This window comes from Gavia stellata, chromosome 2 (genome assembly GCF_030936135.1).
Source record: "Gavia stellata isolate bGavSte3 chromosome 2, bGavSte3.hap2, whole genome shotgun sequence".
Taxonomy (NCBI): domain Eukaryota; kingdom Metazoa; phylum Chordata; class Aves; order Gaviiformes; family Gaviidae; genus Gavia; species Gavia stellata.
This window is the reverse complement of record NC_082595.1, coordinates 21,186,283-21,210,706: the sequence shown is the minus strand read 5'-3', so window position 1 is coordinate 21,210,706 and position 24,424 is coordinate 21,186,283. Positions and strand designations below refer to the sequence as shown.

General features: G+C 37.0%; 1 protein-coding gene across 1 annotated transcript in view; it reads left to right on the top strand.

The window, feature by feature from the left end:
- TTC27 (tetratricopeptide repeat domain 27) overlaps window positions 1-23,125 on the top strand; it is a 133,521-nt gene extending 110,396 nt beyond the window's left edge. Inside the window, exons 14-20 of the mRNA XM_059834758.1 lie at window positions 1,919-2,017; window positions 3,771-3,823; window positions 8,008-8,173; window positions 14,298-14,495; window positions 17,990-18,101; window positions 19,644-19,744; window positions 22,880-23,125. Of these exons, the coding sequence (XP_059690741.1) occupies window positions 1,919-2,017; window positions 3,771-3,823; window positions 8,008-8,173; window positions 14,298-14,495; window positions 17,990-18,101; window positions 19,644-19,744; window positions 22,880-23,002 (852 nt within the window). The 3' untranslated portion in view covers window positions 23,003-23,125. The remainder of the gene's footprint in view (window positions 1-1,918; window positions 2,018-3,770; window positions 3,824-8,007; window positions 8,174-14,297; window positions 14,496-17,989; window positions 18,102-19,643; window positions 19,745-22,879) is intronic.
- Window positions 23,126-24,424: the final 1,299 nt, after the last annotated feature.

Here is a 24,424-nt window from a genome sequence, read left to right as displayed (position 1 = left end):
CGCTTTTCAGATCCAGAAAGTTATTGGTCTAGAAAGAAGAGAAAGGGGAGTTAATGAGGTAGCAGCCATGTGGGAGTGCTGGACTTCTGGAAACTTGATGGATAAAAGAGGCTTAAAAAATGAGATTGACTAAATGTTTATTTCCTATTAATTTTGCCTTCTGAGATCTGGGAAACATTGTTTTTTTTCTCATGCACAGCTGCTTCATTGAGTGATGAGTTGAAAGATCATGAAAGGTGGCAGGCTGACAATGCTGAAAAGTAGGTTTTCATGTTTGCCCAGACCGGATGTAATTGCCAGTTCTGTCTTCACCTATTAATACATCCGTATGCTCTGAGGATCAGCCATTCCACGTACACCCCCAAATGCAAAAGGATATCTTTATTGCCAAGCTTGTTCAGTTCTTCTGTTGATATCAGAAAGACTGCCCACCAGGGTGCCAGATCTGACAGGGATGAATGTCATATGTTGGTATGTTGGGATTTAAGTTCTGAAGCAGATTAACTACAAACTCTATAGTGGGTAAGTCGGGTTAATCCAGTTGTAGCAGACACCTTGCTACTGATTCAAGTTGGGTCTCAGAGACAGAAAGATGAGTCTGATCTGGAGAGAACTGCAAAAATATCTGCTACAGAGTTTGCAATTAATCAGCAGAGATTGAAGCTCCTTACATATGAACCGACAGCTTTATCCTCAACCCTGTAAAATCCCCTGAGTTGCAAATGTTTCTTAAAGTAATGTTTTTGTGTTTAAAAAGCCATTATGGTTTCCTATGAAGAACCTGAGTTATCAGAATTGGTTGCTTCAAAAGTAGTACCGAAAACATAAGAGGATATAAAGATTAATCAGACATCTTGAAAAGTAATATGTTATTGTGCGATATAAATTAGAGTTAATGTAACCTGGTTTTCCATCTTCCTCTTCCCAACCTTTTTCCCTCTCTCAAAAAATTTTCCAAGACAACCTATTTATGTTTCTTACCTTGTCATTTAGAATGGAGAAACGGCTGAGCTTATTGCAGTAGGTAGTATTACCTGGAATGATTTTGCAGCACGTTATGAAATGTTCTGTTTGATTTTGACTGCGTACATTTAAACAGCATAATGCTGTCAGAAAATGTTCTGTGAATGTACTTGGGATTTAATACTTATCTGAATTACAGACCTTTTCTAAAAGGCAGTACTGGTTAACTTGCAGCTCTTTGAGAATTAACCATGTAGCGAATCAGGAACTGGCTATTGAAGAGCTATGAGAATACATATTTAATTTGCTGTAATTTATTTCAATCTGTGTGGATGAGAGGTATTTAGTTGTAACAACTAAAGACTTACAATGCAAGATTATTGAACTGGTAAAGTTCTGTTCTCTATGCAAGGCATTATTTAATACATTTCTATTTCTAAACATTGCATTATAAACTAGAGAAGATTGCTATTCTGACAAGCAGAAAGAGCTATAATTTTGAAGTGTTCATGTTCAGTCATTAGAAATGTTTCTTATAAAATGTGATTTCCATGAAATACATTTCCTAGTATTTAGCATTTGACCTAATTGTAATACTATAAAGTGAATGTGGATTTTTCACAAGTTAAAGCAAAATATGCAAATCTCTAAATAGCTATCACTTTCTTCTCTAAATGAATATGTGCTGTTAAAGAGCATTTCATATATGGTTAAGTGGTCTTTATATAGTCAACACCTTTGTTTATCCATATTTATTAAAACATTGAACCTAAAGTTTTCCTTCCTGTATTCTGCATCCAGGATATTATTTATTCCAATGCAATACTGTTGTTATAGCTGAAAATTGGGTAAAATCAATAGGAGTAGTGTGTGTTTCAGCATCCAGCCAAAATTATGTTTTTGTGCAGAAATATGTATGTGCATATATATGTAATCATCCATTTTTTCTTTCCAGCTAGGTGTATGGTTTTCCTTGGGCTGCGCATATATTGCTTTAGAAGGCTATGAAGGTGCTGCCAAAGCATTTCAGCGCTGTGTGACATTGGAACCAGATGTATGTACTTTTCAACAAGTAATTTAGATGGCTTATCTAGAAGCAACAAGGATGTTTTCATTATAAACAAGCAAAGCAATAATGAAAAACTTGTTTAAGCCTTAGCCCCTTGAATAAATTAAGCTTGTGCATGAAGGATATATTTTTGTCATGAAGCTTCATAAAAATACTTGCCCAAATACTTAACTTTGTCCGAGTATGTGTGTATGAAAGTTAAAATATGTTTGAGCAGAAATTCCTTTATGCTTACATACATTGCTGAAACAGAGAAAAGGGAATGAGTAGACTGTGAGGAGTGCTAAAGAGAGATAAAACAAAAAAATTAAGTTAAAATACTTAGTCCTCTAAGTAATCAAATTCTCTTGGGGGGAAAAAAAAAAAGCAGTTGGTTGACAAGTAAATTTGTATCCATATAGTTCATAAGCACAGGGAGTATGGAGCTTGTTAGCCAGTTTTTCAGGATGCCTGGGGCAAGCATGTGTACAATATTGCCTTTTTGAGTGTGACTGCGCATTGAGATAGCAGAGGCATCAGCTGGATTACCTCTTGGGAATGTACTGGCAATACTTTTGTCAAAAGGCCTGACTGCCAGCATGTTACTCACTTAGTGTTAATGCCACCTACTTGATAGAAACTGTTATTCATTCTTTTCTCTTGGGGAAAAGAATGAGACGGCAATGAAAGGTGTCAGAGTATTCTTTTTTCTTTATTAATAAAATTAAATAATTTGGAAAAAAGTGTACATACAGACAACCCTGTATTTAACTGGAAATTTTAGTTTATGTATTGGTATTTCTTTGTTTCAGTACAGTAGATTTGCTTCCAAGTAGAAACTAAAATTTTCAATTTTCTGTCTGGGGCCTGATAGTATTCATATGAACAAGCCAACTGACTTCTCAGTGGGTTAAGAGGTATTTCTTTTGTGAGTAAAGAATGCTGGGCTGCCTTTTAGTTATGGAGGTGAAACCTATCTTTATACAATGATCTGCAGCAATGTAATGACCGTTTTCATGAATTAAGCCTCCGAAAGGTTTCCCAACATGATTTAAATGCTCCTTAAGCCTGAGGATAGCCTTCAGTACCAGAGTGCATTTCATCGTGGTACTTGGGTTCTGTTCTTCAAATTTGTACCTGTTGTCACTTTGCTGAATTCAGTGGTGTGGCTTGAAATTTACAGCCAGCGTAGGGTGATGGGCAAGGACCATCTCTGTAGATGGCTCTGCTGGTTTTACCAGAGGAAAGATTGTTGGAGCACTCCATAATCCTTTTCAGCTACAGTTGATAAACACTCTTGGAACTAACCCAGTTACTTTTGCCTGAGGTGCATTAGGGGACATTCAGATAATTTTTTACACTAACAGAGCGGTGCAGGTAAGTAGCTTCCAGCCAGTGAGAAGCGATGAGCTGCTGGGAGCACTGACCTCTCCAGCCATCCCAGCTAGATCCAGAAGAGGATGCCTGTTTACAGTTTAAACTGAAGGCAAGAGCTGACTTAGTGTATTCCAACCAGAAGGCAGTTAATTGATATTTATATACCTGATTGTTGCTGTGGTCAGTAATATTTATTTCTGTATTTCTATTTTAATATAATATTTTCTATTTCAGTGTAATATTTTTACTGCCTGGTAGAATATGTGTTAATGTGCATGATTAGCAAAATCGATATTTCACAGTAGTTTTGTTTACTTATTTTTGACATAAGCATAATACAAGTAAATAATTTTTTTTGGTACTTCTCCTTTTATGATTACAGAATGCTGAGGCCTGGAACAATTTATCAACTGCTTATATCAGATTAAAACAGAAGTAAGTACTTCAAAAGGATTAGAAGATACTGCTTCTAAAATAAATAATTGGGGGTTCCTTTTTTTTTTCCATTGAGTTTTTTATTTTTACAATGTGGTTACCTCATATTTTGTAATTCTTATCCCTTCAGTTCTCTCTCCCAGGTTGGATCATTGTTAACTTATTTTGCAGGAAATAGTTTCATAAGCATTATAAAAGTAGCAACCTCTCACCCTACACTTTTTTCTTGTTAAAAGTATTTATGATGTAGTAAGTACAACCAGTGCAAAACATTCATATTAAAGTTGGAAACTAATTTGACTATGAAGTTAAAAAGATAGGTCCATTTCAAGCAAACTATATATTCAGACCTATGTCAATTCATACTATATAAATCTCAGTAGATTTAAGGGAAAAATAGGCAGTTAATTTTTTATATTACAAAAGCAGATGGAGATCTACACGCATAATAGCTCGCTTGTTCTTCTCCCTCCAAATTAACCATTAGTACAAGAAGCTTTGACCTAAATGGACTGCCTTTCTTGTTCTGTACTTCAACTCAATGTAATAAAAGTTACTTGTAGACACAGAATACCTGAAAGAACTTAGTATTTAAGAAGAATTTTCATATTGTAACTTGTCCCCCAAGAATGAAGCAAAAGAATAACATAAATTTTTAAAAACCTTACTCAAAATCTGGCATAAATTTGTACGGTTATGCAGTCAGGAGGCAAACTAAAAAAGAGAAAAAGAATAGTAAATTTACATAAAAGGGTAAATTGATAAACATATGAAGGAAATGTGGGAAGTAATATCATAAATTAATTCAAGACGTGGTTTGGTATGCTAATGGGAACAGGAGGGAAGAGAAATGAAGGTTAGAATAACTACCCAAAACTAAAAAGTAATAGAAATCAGGAGCTGCTTTTAACTTTTTAGTAGTTGCTTTCATCTTCAGCAGTGCCTTGAGAATGCCCAATTTATTGTCTTAGACTGTGTGTGATAGATTCCTCCTTCTTTTGGATGAAGTTCAGAAGGGAATGTCAGATGCTCAGTGTACTAGCTTATGCTTGTTTCATAAAAGTACCTTTAATGAAAATTATTTTTCTGTCCATCTTCTACAAGGCTGAGAAACTACTGATTGATTAGTTTCACTTTATTGGTTTAATTTTATTATTGTTAATCTACTCTTGTGATTTAACATGCTAAATACATACAAAACTTGTGCCCTATTTGATATTGTATCAAAAGTAGTAAAGGGGGGCGTGCGTCTGAGCTTTTTTCCACAGGAATCCTGTGGGAGAAGAATATGTACAGGAAATCTTAAGTCAGTATTACATGCTTATAGCTGAGTTTGGCCTGTATTTGTTGTGGAATAGCAACTTCTTTCATTATTTGTGCAGTCACTTATAGGTCAAGACTGTGTGTGAGTTGGTTTAACCCACTCTCAAAACAGGTATCTGTAGTAGTACAGGTCGGTACAATTTATTTTGGGGGGCCAAGCGGTGGTGAAAGTGTAAATTCTTACTTTTCAAGCCTGCTAGCAAAAAAAAAAAAAGTGGGAGGAGGATTAAAAAATGGAAAACAAAAATAAGATATTTAAGTTAATTGTTTTCTTTTGCTCCCTCAACAAAATTAAGCTTTACTCCTACCAGGCTCTTAAAGCAGTCCCACCCAAGGATTGTGCATTTGGGTAAGGCTTAGCAGAGTCTCGTACAACAGACAAATGTAAAATGTGTAAGTCTTTTTGAAAAGTGTGTGCAAACAACTTGCTGACACCCAAATGAAAGGGGTTTTGTTGTTTTTGGGGTTTGTTTGCTTTTTAAGAGTCCACAAGTTCTGTGTATTCTGAATTTTCTCCAGAAAAATCAATTGTGATGAAAACAGACTCTACTCTTTGGTTTACCAGAAAAACTTCTCTTGCCAGGAGGCCTTTGAAATCTAAATCTCATATTTCTCAGAACAAACTGGGACTGACCCTCTGTCCTTTGGGTGAAAGATTCCTGATTTCCAAGACAGGATGATGCACTGGTACTGCCTACTGTTTCCTGTTTGGATATGAATTGGTTTAACTGTTGCCCTGTATGCCATTGTTACATGATTTATTAAATACGTAGGGGATCTGTTTTGACAACCTAGAGGACTTCATTAGCGTAGCAAAAGTGATGATTTGAGGAATACGCTTTCCATCCCATCTCCCTGTTACCTTGTCTACATTTCACGGTTCCATCTGATTTGGCATCTGCCCTCCTGATAACTTACTAACTTTTTTGAGAAGATGGGGGAGATCATACAGGCTAATCCTCCAGATGTTGAAGAGCAGTTTCAGAAACAGTTTCTCAAGGTCATTGGGGTACATCAGTTAGCCAGAGCATTTTCCAGCCTGTCAGAGAGCTGTGGCAGATCCCAGCTTCCATTGTAGCAAAATCCACAGAGGAAGAATCAGGTCTCTGTTCTTTTCTAATGTAATCTATCAAAACCAGGGTCTGAAATCCCTTACTAGGACCATTAGCAGTGGAGGACACCCAACTGTTAGTACATTTACTCAGTAGCATCACGTATATCAGAAGAGAGAGAAAAGGGGAGTGAACATGGGAAAATCCTGCATGTGGACTATTCTGATATAGCTATGCCAAATGATCTGGTTTCCTTCAATAATTTTGCTCCATCAGTCAGCTTTCTTTGCGTGTATTTGGTAACTTTTTTAATACTATGGGCTTAGATTGGCAGTTATTTACATTTTACACTGATCCAGCCATTCCAAACTTTTAATGGCCTGATCCACTAGTTAGATATTCCCTTTTCCTGGCTGGGATATTTACACTGTCCTGGACCCTCTTTTTGAAACTCAACCAACAATTTTTTTGAGCTGTCTGTCTTTAGAGATAGCATTTTTAGCAACTTACTCAAGCAGTAGAGCAAATGAACTGCAAATTTTGATAACAAGCCATCTTTATATGATCTTTATTAAGTAGAGATTTATTGTCATACCTCCCCAAAGAAGATTTTTACCAGCCTGGGAAAACTCTGTTTCAAGTTTTCATTTAAAGGAATTTATTCCTTTGTGGTTTTTCTACGTATCATGACTGTCCAGCTGAGAGTAAGCTTCAATCTCTTGAAGTCCTAAGAACCATATCATTCTGATTCTGTAGCAAAGCTTTTCTTAAAGTTTCAAATTTATTGAAACTTTTGGCAGTACGTTTAAAGCTTTAAACAGCAGACACCCAGACGTTACCAACATATGCTTCAGATCGCATTAAGACTTCTTACTCCCGACTCCTCTCTGGCAGCATTGATTGCACGTTGTGCAGGAGGTCATAACTCTGTAAACTGTAGGTCAGCAGCTTTCAGCCCATATTCTTGATTTGGCCAAATTGTCTTATGTTCCTTACCAGAGAATGCCATTATTTCTCTCTTTGACTAAGGGAATGGTAAAGAGTTGCCTGCAGTGGATCCATATGAAAAAATAAAGATGCTTCCTGATTTGACAGTGACTTTACGGGAATTATTCTGTCCACCTTTATTCCACAATACTTTCTCCTGCCACTATGAGATGGTTCACTGGGCAGCACCTTTGGTGAAGGACCCTAATAGGTCCCTGATAGGACCCTCTGACACATTTGTACTGATTCGTGTAGCGTCAGGGAAAAGAGAGTGTAAGTAAAGCTTCCAGCTGACATAAGAAAAAAAAAAGGTTTAAAGTGCTGGGCTTCTCTGCAGTGGGTATGCACATTTACCATATGCAAATGTTTGAAATAACAAAAAGCTGTTATTGTTAAGTTCCTTTGTGTGATGAAATGAGTCAATATCATTCTGCATCTGCCATGAACTCAGTGATTTTTATTTTTTTAATGTGTGTTACAACTGCAGCATGAGTAAGACTGTTTTCTTATGGTTCCAGTTAAAAATTCAGAAAATAAAATATTTACATAGATGGCACAATTATAATGAATTTTTGTCAAAAGGTAATTATGAGAGCTAAAATAGAAATTACCTAGTTCCTAGTAATTGGCAAGAGAGATTAAGGAATTATCAGTATTGTAAATTATGAACAATAACTTTTACCTTGCACTGTTTTCTAAACCTGGTATTTTAAATAAGCAGCTTTTTAGTTGATACGATGCTAACTGATTTTAATGTATAAATCTTCTCTATTAAATCTTTAATAATCTTCTTTTCTATTCTTCTTTTTTACTATTGATTAGAATCAAAGCATTTCGAACTCTCCAAGAAGCTCTCAAGTGCAACTATGAGCATTGGCAAATATGGGAGAACTATCTTCTCACCAGTACAGATGTTGGAGAGTTTTCAGAAGCAATTAAATCTTATCACCGGCTCATGGACTTAAGAGAAAAGTACAAGGATACACAGGTGGGGAAGTTTTCATGTTAAGTCATCGTATATGTTCATTAATTTTACTTGTCAGACAGAGAGATTTCTGCTGATAATGGTATCAGTAATGATAGTACACATACCAGTGAAGTTATGTAGGCAAGCCATTTAATTTTTTGAGATCTGGACTGCAAGACTAAGTATTTTAAAATAAAAATGGACAAAAAAGGAAAACTTCTGCATCCAGATTGCCTCAGACTTTGTAGAAGGACAGATACGAGCCTTGCAGTTTTAAGATCTATTCTTAAATAAAACACAATGCATAACCCCATCTTTCTGTATTGTTCCTGCATATCTTAGTATCACAAATAATATAAATCATTCAGTTTAAAGACAGGTAAGCTTTTCCCATGTGTTTGAAAATTCCACAAATGAGCCTTTGAAAGCAAATTATATTTCATAGATTGAATGCATTACAGTCAGAATATTGATTCTTAATAATCAGAACAAAGAAAAATAAAGGAGGTATTTTGCTCATCTTTCACTGTAGTTCAGTTAAGTTCAGTTAACTTCTGTGTTTGTAAATGTACCCTCTGGATAAAATCCAGACAGCCTGCTTTAACGGCTTTAGCTGGGATGTTACCTTGCCTAAAACCAGGTCCTGACCCAAGCAGAGTTTTGTATACTCAGTGAAAATAGCGAGGTGAATTTGAAAGGCAAGCCAAAGAATCCCTTAAGCAGAGTAGTGAAACACCTCCAAAAGCCTTTGCAAAATTAATGGATCTGGCTGAACAGCTTATGAGCTCTTAGGGAATTTGTGTGTAGTATGAGAGTAAGAGGATCCAGCTGCTGCTGCTCATTGATCCCAGGAGTATGCTTCTTTTCTTATACCATAAAATGATTAAAAGTAGCTTTCCTGGATCTTGGGAGTTTGAGTCCAGTGATGAGGAGAGAGAACAGATAGAATTAATTTTAGTTGTGGAAACATCTCATTTGTTCATGGGGGGCAGGGATATTAAAAACTTTTTTCAGATTACTTTTTAATAACAAATTGTATGTGAGTACAATACTACTATAAAGCAAACCATGCACAGGGTAACATTCTGTATGAATAAAAACTGTTAGGTTTGATATAGCTGAACTTTAAAAGGTCTCAAACTCTCCTTGCACTAACAAATATCTATGGAAAATAGTCTTATATATGGTAAAGATTAGTGTGTTTGTCAGCTACAATATTGTGGTAGTGGTGGGGCCTGTGTGTTTATTTATGGAACATCTTGTAGATGGTTGGTGCTTTTTTAATGCATTATTTTTCTCAATTGTTAACTTAACATTTTTAGGGGTGATTTACTGTATTATTTTAGTCAGATTGACCAGGAATAAAACTTTCTACATGTATTTGTCCATTTTAGATATTTTGAGATGATACAGACTCCTATTAGTGGGTTTTATCAAATTTTATGTAGGATATTTTATTAAAATATTTGGAGATATTGCTCACACTAAATTTCTATTTTTATTGTAAAAGTCCTTTTTTTCATCTTCTTCTCATACAGCTTTTATAATTTTTACAGAAGTATATATATGCTATATATCCTAAATTTTTTTTGGCATCCTAATTTTAACTTTGGCTTCTGTTACGTAACGTGCTTTATGGGTTTCATCGTAACTTGTAATACAGTTTCCTCAATTAGAAGGATTTTACTAGTTGGCCAAGTAAAAACTCAGAGCCTGATTAAAGAATTTCAGAAAGGCTTTAATCAATAATCTTACAAGGAAGATAAGAGTATTCCCATAGTAAAACAAAAAAAAGCACATAAAACTAAAAGCTTCTGCTGAGATTGTTTACAAAGCTCACCATTAATTTCTGAGCCTCTCCCATTTGCCAAATGGCCTGTTTTAAATAGACATGCTCTTTAACCCTCTTGTGCAATTGTATTTTAATAAAGTGAAATCATGAATATGAGTAAGTGGAAGCATACACCTCTGTTTGCATGCAACATAGTATGATCTTCTCTTAGGTTATATTTAGTATTTGTGAAAACAAAGCCGATCACCAATCACTTTTAGCACAATCGTTGTTGCAGAATACCCCTTGTGAGACTGAATGTGTCAATTAAGAGTGTGCAATTGAATATATAATTTGAAATGTCCTTGGTTTGTGGAGTTACATCAGATGTTTTAATTTTATTTCAGCATATTATGAAGTCATATTCTTAAATCACTAATTTATGCTAAAAACAGTAAGGCATTCATATCTTCATCTGTGATTTCTGTTAGGCCATTGCTGTCTTTTTGTACTAGACTTCTGACTACAGAATGCAGCTTTGGGAAATCTTGCTTCTAAGCTAATCTAGTTATTTAACGATGTCATCCTTGTGGCAAAGGTTCTGAGATCAGGATATCACAAGGCTTGAAGATACATGTGTACAGGTTCTGCAGACAGAATTGAACAAGGAAAAGCTGAAGGGCTCTTTATAAGTGAGCAACAATACAATGAACACAGCAAAGGACATACTTTCAAAAGTCGCAGTTTCTTAGTATTCCCCTTACATGTTACAAGCATGCTTTCTTACCTTCCTTCCTTACTGGTTCTTAAAATACTTCAAATTTCCATATTCCTTTTAATGTTCATGAACCTACTGAGAAATATAACTTGAAAACCTTTAGTATAGATGTTACGTAATAAAAGACAAAGGCTCGCTGTAGTTTCAGCTAGTAGATCAGTCACTAAGAAGACCCTGAGGAGAAAGCCATACCTGTGGTAATCATCAATTTAGCCTCTGAATTATTAGTCTGAGGTGGTAAATATACCTGAAAGATTTCTGCAACTGCTAATCACGCTACTTTGCACCACGTGCATGTTTGTGGAGGCAAACAATCTTTTTTTACTTGGAAAGTTGCAGTTCTGTGAATAACAAAGTTATTTTGTGGGTGGAAAAGCTGTTTTGCTACATTGCTTTCAGAAACCAGATCTTCATCCTGTGCTGTCAAAGAATATGAGTTTAGAAGTATGGACAAATGGTTCCTCTCTGCAATTCTGTGTTCTTGAGAATCTGGCAAATTTCTTCTGTTACCCTTTCCATCAAATATCATCCTCTTTTCAGCAGTTTGTGTTGCCAGACTGTTTCTAATAAAAGGCTGCAAGAGCATGTTCCAAGGGGATTTTGAGGAGCAAGGGTAGAAATTAATAATTTCTGGAGCTCTGTTTCTTTTAAGTAGCTCACTAATGACAATTATCTTTATTATAAAGCGTTACTTTGGGAGGGGCATAGGGAGAGCTCACAGACTGCAGATTGTTAATTTTGGATCTGGTATCTGAGGGTTCTCTTCTTACTTGAACACTGTCAAGTTTGATTAGTATTAGTGGAGCTTCTAAAAATGGTTTGACCGAGTGAATTTTTATATGAAAGGAGCTGTTTGAATAACAGTTGTGGAATGAGATTAATTGATAGCTGTCACAGCATTTAAAAATTATTGGGTTTGTTTCTAAGGTTTTGTCCAGTGTTGTTTTTGGTTCAGTTTTTAGTAAACACACATTATTCACAAAAGCAAAGCAGAAGAAGGAATGCAGATGGTGTGATGTCATACCTAACACAAACGCTCTGCACAGTGGTCATATGGAGCCCAGTTCATTAAAAAAGACATTTAAAAAAAAAAAAAGGCTTCTTGTGTGGGATCCTGGGCCACAGAGCATTGCTTTGGTAGTTTAGTATGTATGGCAGTTTAAAATCTCTCAAAGATATAAATTAAAATTTAACACTTAAGACAACAGTCTAAAATGGAAAGCTCTGTTACATTGCTAATACTTTTTGATGAGTAGCACAATTCACTTCCAATTTGAAATAGCTTTATTTAACAACCGGGCACAGACAAGTAGCGTTAGTGGTTCGTTACTGTTTAATGGACCCTTTAATCCAGGCTTTCACACTAGTTTTATTTTAACTGCTGTACTGCTAAAGCTTACATGATGAATTACAAAAAAAGGTGATAGATTATTATGACGAAAGTGTAAGCAAAGCCTGAACTTTATGGGAATATGGGTAATTTTTCAGTTACTAAATGCTACTGACTGATGAAGCTGGTTTTTGTTTCATGTGCAAACAAAATGTCATTGGCTTTAAAACTCTTAACAACGATACATGATATTCATGTGAAGTAACTTTTTGGAATTTGTGTAACAATTTTGTTAAACTGAAAAATTGATTGAGAAGTCATACATGTGTATATAAATCCTCAGGACCAGTTCTAGTTCCTTTTCAAAAGAGAACATAATTTAATGTTTCTTCTTACACCACTTTTATGGTTTTTATTACAATGCTGTAGTAATGGAAATATCAATACTTGCTGGTGGTTTTCTAGCAAATCATTATAGAAGACCTGATTCATTTAATGCTGGGGTTTAGTCCCTTAGATTGCAAATCATGAATGCAATATGAATTTCAGAACTTTTTGACTATTAATAGTTGATCATATTTTCTATTATCCTAAGTGAAAATCTGAGCTCTTTAACAGAAAAGAAAAGAACAGTCAGTTTGTCATATAATTTTTTAAGGGCTATACTGTTACAGTTTGGGGGGGAGGAGAGGGGAGCTATTCAGCTGATGTTCAGATGCTGTTATGATTTCATATTGATTCTGAAAAGATACCAGGGAGATATATAATTTTTTTCACTTTTTCTCACTTTCACTTTTATTTCATAACATTATCAGCCATTTTTATTTATTTGGGTTTTTTTGAGAAAGATTTCCTATATCTGTTAAAACTCAGTAATTAATTCTTGGGATGCATGTTAATTGGGTCATTCTATAGAGGAAAAGTTGTTTTAGGAAAATGACATAGCACAAATACTAAACTGCATATGTTTTTATTTTAAGTGTAATATACTTTGATACTGTCATAATTTTGGCATTACTTTCTGCCAGTGAACTACATCTTGGTTTGTGAGGATACATCCCTGTCCTACTTTTACTAGAGTAGTGTGTATTTGTGTGGTTTGGGGCTATTCACATATAATCTTTGAAATCGGTTTTATTACTGTCTTGATATTAATATTGCTATTAATGTGATTTCATTGTAAATATTAATAACACATGGACAAAAATGTTGAAGCATTAAAGTTGCCAAATAATAGCCTCCCAATTTAGGAAGTACCAGCATGACGGTGTTTGTACACCCTTTACTGGCCTACCTTGGAATGCAAGCCTTATGAGACTTCCATTTTGTTTTTATCATTATTTCTTCCCCAGTCTTAGTGTCTCATGCACTCCACAGAACAGGCAGTTCTCACTTAATAAACCACAGCTTTTCTGGGTTTTATTTTCTTCTAATTCACCATATGATCCAATGTCTTAATTTACATTTGCTGTTTCTCATTTTATTGAGAAGGAACTGAGGCACAGCGAAACTGTGTTCTAATTTTCAGCATCCAGTTTGGGACACAAAGGCTCATGTTTTTTTCTGGGACAATTGGTATTATGTAGCATTTCATACATGCAAAGCCCAGCTCCCATTGAGTTCACCAGCAGCTGCATGTGCTCAGCATTTTCTGCAGGTCAGATCTCACATTCTCAAGCCAGTGACTCAGAAAGTACAGCCATTAAATGAGTACTTGTAAAAAGTTTGATTGAACTGACTTGACTAGTAATTCACCAGAAGTGTATTAAACACAGAGTTTCCCAAGGTAGTGTTCAGTTGCTTTCCAGTTTCCATCTCATCCTCTTATACATATTTCAGTTTCTGCAGGTAGTTAAATAGAGGTCCTGTAAACAACGGTGTCTCCCATTACCTGAATTAATCTGGTCGAGCCTGATGAGTTTACTGATCTTTTTATAACAGTATTATAAGGTGAAAATATCTTTAGGATACTGTCACAATTTCCTATACCATTCTCTTTCACACTAGCCTGTCCCGGTAACCCAAACTTCTCTCTTAGCTCTTTGGCCTCTTTATCTTCACCAACCATACAGTCTTACAGATGAGGTTTAAATTAGTTGAATTACTCCCCTAATAATGTATTTCTTAGTAAATTCTATACTTGTCATATGGTACTATATTTGTATCTTACGGAATCATTAATAGAGACCAAAAATTACAGATATCATTAGATATACTGATATTGATTTGAATTGAAATAAAACCTCTTTCCTGCTGCTTTTTTAAGGTGCTGGCTATTCTGGTCAGAGCGGTAGTGGATGGTATGGCAGATCGCACTGGAGAGGTAGCGAGTGGATTGAAGGGGAAATTGAAAGAGCTGTTGGGCAGAGTGACTTCACAAGTGACAAATGATGGGGAGATCTGGAGACTTTATGCCCGACTTCATGGAAATGGACAGAATGATAGTGGTGAAGATATTGAAAAGGTAAATGTGTTGTAAGGTACACGTTTTTATGGATACATGCTTCTGGTACAAACCTTCTATTCTCTAACAAATTGTAGTGCTAGTTTAAGACATGCTGTTGTTCCAGACATGTTTTGCTTTAGTGTTTCTATAAGCTTATTTTGTGCTTTTCGTGTTGCTACCGCACACATTTTTATTATCTAATAGGAGCAAGATGTTTTACATCAGTTTTTGTGGATTTTTAAAAAATCTCTCTTTTATCAGTATTTCATTTTAAAACATCCTATCACAGCATATGTGCATTGTCTTGGATTTGTATTCTGAAGCTTTTCTTGGCAGCAGTATAATGGCTATAATCTAATGGTGGTGTCTTTTTTTTAAATTGGAATCTTTGATTCTGAAGACAAGATATTGCAGCTTCCGGAAAAAAGTGGATGTTAATGTAGAATATAGGTGTGTATATATATATAGCCATCTATATTCTTTGCAATCACTAAGGGCAAATGTATTTAAGATAGTCTATACCACAGTTAGAGTTCTCGGAGTAAAAGTGCTTTGTTCTTACTTAGCTTAAAATGGAATTATTAAGTCATGCTATTTAATTCTTAATCTGTTGAATCATTTGTTTCTCTTTACCTGTCTCTAGTTAACTTCCACCTCTTGTTCCTATCACTTCCCAGGTTATCGAGTTGATTGCATTTCCAAAATAACCACTCTGCACTGCTAGAAGTGTTTACTTTGTTATATGCTGAAGCATGCTTTGCATTTGGTATTAACTTTCCAAAATTCAAATAGCCTTGCACACTCCAAAAATACTTACGGCTTATCGGATCTTCACTGGCTTATCGGATCTTCACTAGAGCTGAAAATACACAAGATCAGCATTCAGTATGTGTTTCCTAATGGGGATATGCCTTTGGCCTGGGCAAAAATGTCAGTCTGGAGGATTGCTTGTCACTTGATGTCAAGCATATTAGGCAGATGGTCAGGCCTACAAATTGTATGCCTCTGGGGTTAAACTCATAATTATTTGGGCCTTGCTCATTGTAGTCTTCTTTATGCTTTGCCCTGTGAAATGCCTTGTTTAGTCATTGCCAGTGTCCATTCTACCTTCAATTCCTTTTTTCCTTCCCTATTTTTCCTTACAGCTGAACAATAAAAGGGATTTGGCCTATTTAGAATTCAGAAATACAGACACTGCAATATCCTGTAATATATCCTCAAATTCTTACTCAGACATGCAAAGTAGCAGAGGCCCTGTCTATACTATAAATGTAATCATTTCAGAATCTGATTACATCACAGTATTTTTCACTAACCGAGTTAAAAACATGGTTTCAATTTGTAGAGTAGACAGGACTTTAACTGTGTTTCCGAACCAGACTGGTTATGGAACATGCTTATAGTCTAGCTTGCCCTATAAAATGGAATGTTGTTTATAAATACTTAAGGTATGCTTACCTGTGTAACCAAGTATCCTGGTATAACAGTACCATAGATATAGACCATGAAAGAGCAAAACTGCCTACAACCACAGCATGTATTAATTTACAGTGTGAAAATTAATTTACAATACACTAGATAATCCCTGGTAGCTTTTCTGATACTGTATTGTAAAGTAAAAATGTTAAAACCAGTATTTACTGGCTTCACTGCCACAAGCACCATCATGTGTCAGTTAGATATTAAGTGAATATAACTATCTGTAGAAAAATTCCAGATGTATCGTTGCAGTTTTCCACCCATATTTATTATGCAAAAGGTCAATGAATTCTAAAAGGGCATTATTTACTATATTGTGGCATCATAAGACAAAGACATGGCAACAGATCTATCGTAGTGTCATGTACTGCCTTACAAATGTAGGGTTTGATCTTCATTCCATAATGTAATACCTTATTTAGTGCAGATTTAATTATATTTAACCAATTTTGTTCCTAACATAGCATTTGAAAGAACAACCTTGTATGTCTGGCTATTGTAAAGGGCGGGTTGGTTGTTGTTTTTTTACCTTTCTGCTCTGCTGCCGTATCTGATACCATGAATCACTAGAGTCTACAGTTCCAATTCACAACAGGGCTTTTTAAATTTAATCAAAGTCAGACAGAGTTTACAAGTTAGGAGTGTAAAACTATTGAAGTGTTGGGTTTGTGGGGTTTTTTTTTTCAGCTTAGCATATATTTACTCTTACACTTTTATGTATCTGACCTGCCACCTCATTCAGTACTTCATTCTTTCCTATGTTGAATGCAGTCCAGTCCACCCCTTTCCCACTGAGGAATCTTTCCAACCTTCAATTTTCCTGATGATCCATACCCAGGCTATGAAACCTTCTATTCGTTGAACTTTCCCCAGCTCATAACTGTTTCCTTCCAGGATAAATCCAGGTTCCAGAAGTGCAAACAAACTGCCCGCAAGACTTTGAATTCTTTTCCCTCCCTAACATGTGTCAGCAAAACCCCCCTAATTTGCTGCTCTGACTCAGACATGTGCAGACTGAAGTCAGACTGCTGTAAAAACTGCTGTTCCTTCTCTTGGAAGTTCTTGCCTTTGCTGTCCAGAACTACTACCAATTATAACCTAGGTTATTATGAAAAAAAATAATTTTCTTCGGTTTGACTTAATACACCCTAACTGCAACTTACAGCAGCATGAGCACTTCAATCACTTGTGCCATAGTGATTGGAAGTCCGGTGGGAGAGAGAAAGTAGAAGCTTCTGGGGTGATGACCCCCAGACTTAATCTGTATTTGTTCAGCAATCAGAAGTCTTTATTGCACTTATGTACCTGTACCGCATTGAAAGTTTTTTATTCCTTTATATTATATTTAAACTCCTCAAAAAGATAATTGAAGAGTTGTCATTGAACCAAGCCACGTAACTTTTGGCATGTACTTGTTTCGTACATCTGATGCTGTAGAAAGAAAACAAAACTCGAAAGCAAAAATAAATTTCTTCTGCTTAAATTCTTGATTTTTTTTTTTTTTCTTAATGGGACCCTCCTTCTGTATTGTTTACACTTATTTTTCCTGCTCACACTGAGAACCAGAGCAGTATAGCAGCTAATAGTTGCGTCTGTAAAAGACATTATTTGCCAAGAATATGTATACAGAAAGAAAGCTTTGATGTATTCAGTTATAAAATTTTTAGGTACAAAATTGCTGTTCAAAGTGTGAGTACAAGTATTTTTCCCTTTTTCATGTGCATTTAATTATGATGACTTGGCAAACATGGGTCACATCCATCAGTCTAGACAGATTTTTAAAAGATAAAAATAAGACACATGTTACTTTATGTCTCTCATACTTGAGATGCAATATTGGTGAAGGACATCTGTGTTACAGCTGGTGCTTACCGTTGCAGAGAAGGACACTACTCCAACTCACAGGAAATCAAGCATAGTAAAGATACATTCATTTTCTGGATTGAACATTAAATTAATGGATACCCAAAACTAAAGTAGTCTCCTAGTTTGCTTTCTCACATACTGATAATTTTTTTTTTTCCTCCTTGCAGTCGCTGCAGTGTCTCACTAAGGCACATAAATGTGAAATTCAATCAAGTGATTGGGAGAAGAATGTTTCTTCTTTTAAGGAAGTGGTGAAAGGAGCCATAGAGATTGCACATGGTATGTTCTACCTGAAAAGAACTTTTATTATTCATGAAGAGTGTAGCAAATATTTATTAAGTTTAGTAACAAAATAATATTATACTTTACCCATTATATTTATTCCTATTATTGGGAGTCCTCTAACAGAGAGCATCATCCTGATAGTGCATAGAAAAATGTACTTGGAATGAGGCAGAAATTGTGTTGGGTGAGTCAGTAAACATATGAGGTAAGCATGGAATTAATTAATTTCATGGTCTAGCAATTTCATAATGCAAGCGAAAATGCATCTGCAGTTCATCTCAGTCCTCAAATCATCACATAAGTTTGATTGACTGTGCCAAACAGGAGATGGACAAAACTCAGACTCTGTAAGACTTCACTGTGCTGTGATATTTATGTTTAAGAAGGATACATATACCTGTAGGGTTTAGAGTTATGTTCTCAAAATTACTTGGCATTCTTTTTTTGTGTGTTTCTTTTTGGAGATATTACATTAAAAAATTGTCTATGGAGGGTATCAAGATTTTTAATTAAATGTTTTTTAAATATAATCTTTACAATAATCTTTATCGATGATCTGGATGAGGGGATTGAGTGCTCCCTCAGCAAGTTTGCAGACAACACCAAGTTGGGTGGAAGCATTGATCTGCTCGAAGGTAGGAAGGCTCTGCAGAGGGATCTGAACAGGCTGGATCGATGGGTCGAGGCCACTTATATGAGGTTCAATGAGGCCAAGTGCCGGGTCCTGCACTTTGGTCACAACAACCCCATGCAATGCTGCAGGCTTGGGCATGAGTGGCTGGAAAGCTGCCCTGCAGAAAAGGACCTGGGGTATTGATTGACAGCCGGCTGAATATGAGCCAGCAGTGTGCCCAGGTGGCCAAGGCGGCCAATGGCATCCTGGCCTGTATCAGAAATAGTGTGGCCAGTAGGAGTAGGGAGGTGATCGTGCCCCTGTACTCGGGTGAGGGCTCGGGTGCGCTGGTGAGGCCGCACCTCAAATACTGTGTTCAGTTTTGGGCCCCTCGCTACAAGAAGGACATTGAGGTGCTGGAGTGTGTCCAGAGAAGGGCAACGAAGCTGGTGAGGGGTCTGGAGCACAAGTCTTATGAGGAGCGGCTGAGGGAGCTGGGGTTGTTCAGCCTGGAGAAGAGGAGGCTGAGGGGAGACCTCATCTCTCTCTACAACTACCTGAAAGGGGGTTGCAGAGAGGTGGGTGTTGGTCTCTTCTCCCAAGTGACGAGTGACAGGACAAGAGGAAATGGCCTCAAGTTGCACCAGGGGAGGTTCAGGCTGGATATTAGGAAAAATTTCTTTACTGAGGGAGTGGTGAAGAACTGGAACAGACTGCCCAGGGAGGTGGTGGAGTCACCCTCACTGGAGGTGTTCAAGGAATGCGTGGACATGGCATTGTGGGACATGGTTTAGTGGGCATGGTGGTGTTGGGTTGATGGTTGGGCTTGATGATCTTACAGGTCTTTTCCAATCTTTGTGATTCTGTTATAGAGGTAATGCTTTTTTGCTTTGGGGTTCTTTTCTTCTGTGTTTGGATTCTAGTGGCTATAAAATGCAGCAAGAATAAACCTAATCGTCAGGAAGCTTTGCAGATACTTTCTTCAGCTCGGCTCAACTTACGTGGCTTGTCATCCAAGGCAAAGGTAGGAGTGTTTGAAAGGTAGGAAATTTTGTTTGAAAGCTAGGGATCTTTGTTCTGTTGCCAGAAACCATTTCTCTGTTTTGAGTCATTTATATATCAAATAATACCTGCCTGTCCCAGTGCATCATCAGATGGATATTCACCTCTATCTTGTTAAGAATTCCAGTTTTAAGTAGACTTTTATTTCCCTTCTTCCTGCTAGGCTTTGACTGAATTAAACCTACTACTCTAAAATGTCAATGCTGTCTCTTGGACTAAGTTAGAATTTTACTTAAAACGTTGAGCAGACAGACTCAAATGTTTGGAAGAAATCAGTCATTTCAAAGACCTGTTCCTTATGTGAGTAATCATGGGGGAAGCAGAGCAGTCTCAGAAAGAATGGATGTAAACCTGCTGAAAGGACCAAAATGTGTCAGGACTACTTTGCATCACTTGAGGTGGTTTAAAACCAAATTTATTAAAAGAGAAAAGTAATTTTTAATAAGGTTTTCATGGATACCCTACCAATTCAGATATTAATTTGTTGGAAAACATCTTCATGTTTGAATGCTATGTTTGGTTTTTGGAGTTGTGCCTCCATAGCCAGGCACCCAAAGAGCCAAGTCTGTTTCTGCACTGTTACTATTCTAATTTTACCCTTTATCTTACATGAGACACAGCTATTGTTTAACTGAGGACTGATCTGGAATATGTTTTCATTCAAAATACACTTAATGTCTTAAAGAAGTATTCTTCCTGGCTGTGTGGGGGGTTTAGTAAATGTGAATTACAGAGCATAAGTTTTATAACTTGTGCTTGTGTTACAAAGTGTTGATCCATCACCAGTGCGCTAAACTTGGCTCACTCTTTTAAGTCCTATAATTTTAAGAATAAAAGCCTAGAAAAGTTGTATAAGCAGATCCCTAACTGTGCTTTTAGATACTGACATATGTAAGTCTTCAGAATGTGGTGAAAAAAAGGCACAACATGTATGTTTTGTGATTCACAAAATGTTTTTTTAAAAAAGTGTGTAGACCGAGTATGACTGTAGAGAAAGCAAGACTACTTGACATAAATGATATAAATACAAGTACAGGTGGTTTATATTACACGAGATCATGCAGTATCTGAAAGATTAAGAATAGGTGAGTCTAATAAATTGTATTCTTAATTCCTGAAGGCACTAATTAAATGAACATCTATATTATTGGCAGATAAGGGTGCCTCTAAGTTTTATGGCACTTCTGAGAAAACTGACATGTTAGAGATAAAGCTATTGGTGTGACCTCACTGTTTTTGCATACTTTCCAAGATGCCATCTTTTAATTTGAAGTCATACTGAATTTCCAAAGTGTGTTGTGGTTTAAAAACCTCAGTCATCTTCTGTAAGATCCTATGCGCAAACAGTTTAGCGCTGTTTATGCCTGTCCAAGCTTGACTGCAACATCTCATTTTGCTGTTAGTGTGGGGGTTTTTTTTCTTTTAACAGAGAAAAGCACTTAAAAATGGGCTGAGAGCAGACTCGATAGTTAAAATTTCAGAAGGAATAAAGGAATAGTGAAAGTAACTTTTTTAAAAGATAGAATTCCAAATATTGTAGTCAGGACATGCAATTAGAACAAATCAGTAGTTTTTGTACAGGTGAAACAAATGTCGCTTCTCAGGCTTCTCGCCTTTCATGGAATCTTCATCTCTGACATTGGAGCTCCTGTGTTGTGCTGGACTCATGATGTACCCACACTCTGCTGAAGGCTGTAACTCGAAAATGTGTTGTTAATGTGCTCCTTTCTGTACAGAGCCTTCTGGGCAGTCACATGCTCTGGCAAATAGCATAGTGGACTCTCTTCTGCTCCTTGCCCCCATGCATCATTAAGATCTGACAGGTGGCGTCTCCGACAAGGAGAAAGGTCATGGAGCTGTATTGTAAATGCATGAAATGTGGGTTCTGTTGTGGGGAAACGTGGGGCACAAAGCCCAAAGAATGATGGTGCGTGAAACTTCGCCAGGCTGCATCTAGTTGAATAGATCTCTTTAACTGCATGGAAAAAAAAGTGAACAAATAATTATGTCATCCTGATTTATTTAGCTGTCTTAGCCAGAAAGAACCAAACTTTTCTGTCACATTCCCAGTGTGAGATTTTTGGGCTGAAAGTCAGAAAAGTTTCTGTGCTTGTAGCAGGAACATGTTCCTATTTTTGTGTAAGATGTTCCTTTGTTCTGTGACAACACTGTTTTGAGGCACATTGAAGACCTTGGTTCAGGCCTTTTAAGTACATTTTTGTTTATATACATATCTGTGTTTTCCCATTATGTTTTGATGATATAATGATGCACAGATGTACTCCAGAGCAACTTTTGTTTTCTTGGTTTGTTTTTGTCTCTAAATGTAGGCTTTTCATTTGTGTCAAATGAAATGTGAATCACTCTCCCTTTACATAATAAAGGGGAAACGTAAGTTTGGGTCCCCCCTCCCACCACAATGTTTCTGTGGAGTGGTACCTCACACAGCATCCATATTACTTGAGTCAAATGACAGGTCCTGGCCTTGCAATAGCAACATATTCTGGTGCAGCTTGCGTATGTCAAGGCTTTAGACAAGTCATTTAGCATTGCTTTCCCTTGGTTTCCCTGTAAATACGTGAAGATTATGATTGCTCATGAGTTAGCTGCGTCTCCACCCACACATGTCTTGACATCAAATGTTAAAACGTTTATGACACAACAGAATATGACACTGGGAAAAATGGCCATTAAAATTCACAACTAATAATTTATCAGCAGGTGGGTTTGTAAACTGCAGTGACAGTTTGTGAGATGCTCTTCTAATTTGAGTTTCATGGTAAAGTCCTTTACTTTCAATGGGATCAGGAGTCAACATAGGCAGTCAGGTCAGAGCAGAAACCCAGTGTTCACAGGAGGATTCAGCCCCTTTGGCAAAATATCAAGTGTGTGGCACAGACCTCAGGTCTATATACTTGTCTGTATACACATAACATCTGTTTATTAGCCACAAAATGGCCTTTTTAAGGTACCATCATAGATACCAAAAATACAAAAGGCAGTGTAGTGGTGATGAGCTTGCTGTATTCTGTCTCTATGCTGAAACAGAGAAACTGTATGTTTATTTTAAAATTATGTATTTCTTTTTGTCATGCAGCAACTTTTTGTAGATGTAACAAGTAACGAGGTTCACAGTGAGATAGCTGATGAGGTGACAACCATGGACAACATGATTGCTGAACTCCAGGAACTGAGCAACCAGCTGAGAGACCAGTGCTGACATATGGACCAGATTTCGTGACAGGAAGGCAATAATGACATGTTTCTTTTGCCACAGCTTTTGCTGATGGAATGGTAACAATTCTAATGCAACAACGCCCTCAATAAACATTTTTTCTGTACAGAGCCGTTCTTGTGGTGAGCTTTCTTCAGAGTTCAGGCTGCTTTTTAAGATTCTTACCTGCTCTCGCAGTCTTACCAAGTTGCACGTTTTGGTTCCTCAGGCCCGGATTTTCTGGAACAGAGCTACTTGTGTTTATGAGGCAATTATTGAGGATTAGTTCTGCCTGACTGCGTCGCACCCAGAGCCAGGCCTCTGCGGGACGCCCCACCTATGTTGCAAGTGGGGGAGCAGGAGAGGTGCCAGGGTGGGAGGAGAGGGAGGAGCGTGCGGCAGAGGCGGGAGCTGGGCCCAGCCTATCACGCTAACCAGCGAGGCGCACAGCCAGTCGGAGGGAGTGTCTGTCTGCTGCTGGCCAATCAGAGGAGCTGTGAGGCTGGCCGGTCAGTGCTGGGACACTGAGGTGAGGGCAGGCTGTCATGGCGGGGAGCTGCAGGCAGGGCCAGGGCCTGATGCGGCTCACGAGGTCATCAGGCACTTTCTGATTTTAATTCGGTGTTAATTGCTTACAGGGGAGTAGGAGTGGGGTCCCTGGAGTAAAAAAATTCAGTCTTTTCTGTTATTCTAGCAATACAATCAAAGTAGCAGGATGTTTGCTGCATTAGGATTTACAACAGTTATTACTTAAAGCAGTATTATTTTATTCAAAAATACATAACCTGTGTCCCATGGGGAACAGGCTAGCACTTCATTTGGGCCTTTTACAGGCATGGGGATTTCCCCCCACTGAGGCAGCAGTAAAACTGCAATCTACTCTAAAATACTTATATCTGACTAGACCTGAATACATTATTTTAATCTAGACTATTTTGCATTGTTTCATTTCTAAGCATCTTTGCTACAGCTCTTCTTAGAATAAGACTTTTTCAGAATTTTTTCAGAAACCTATGCAAAATAGTTTTAATCATAATTTTGGCTCTTTCTTCTATATGAGAATGATGCAGTCTCCAAAAATGTGGTTATCTATAGTCTGGGTATGCACCATCTGTGGTACGGTCATTAAAACTATACTGTTACTAAATGGCAAGAATACTGTCCCTGAAGAGAAAGTCAGAAGGTAAAAGGAAACCAAACAATTGGATTTGAAGCAGGAGTAAAAGCATGTTATTTTGATGTGTGAAGGGGGAAACCATCTTGACACCTTTGTAAAGCTTCATATCCTTCTAAAGCTTCTTAGAATGGAGAATAAATAATTTGCTGCCAGTATTTTACATGAGGTTCCCACAAAAATTATTATCTTAACAAGGGTTTACCTGCTAGTGAAGGAGAGCGGCCTCCGAAACTCTTCTTCTTTGAAATGGC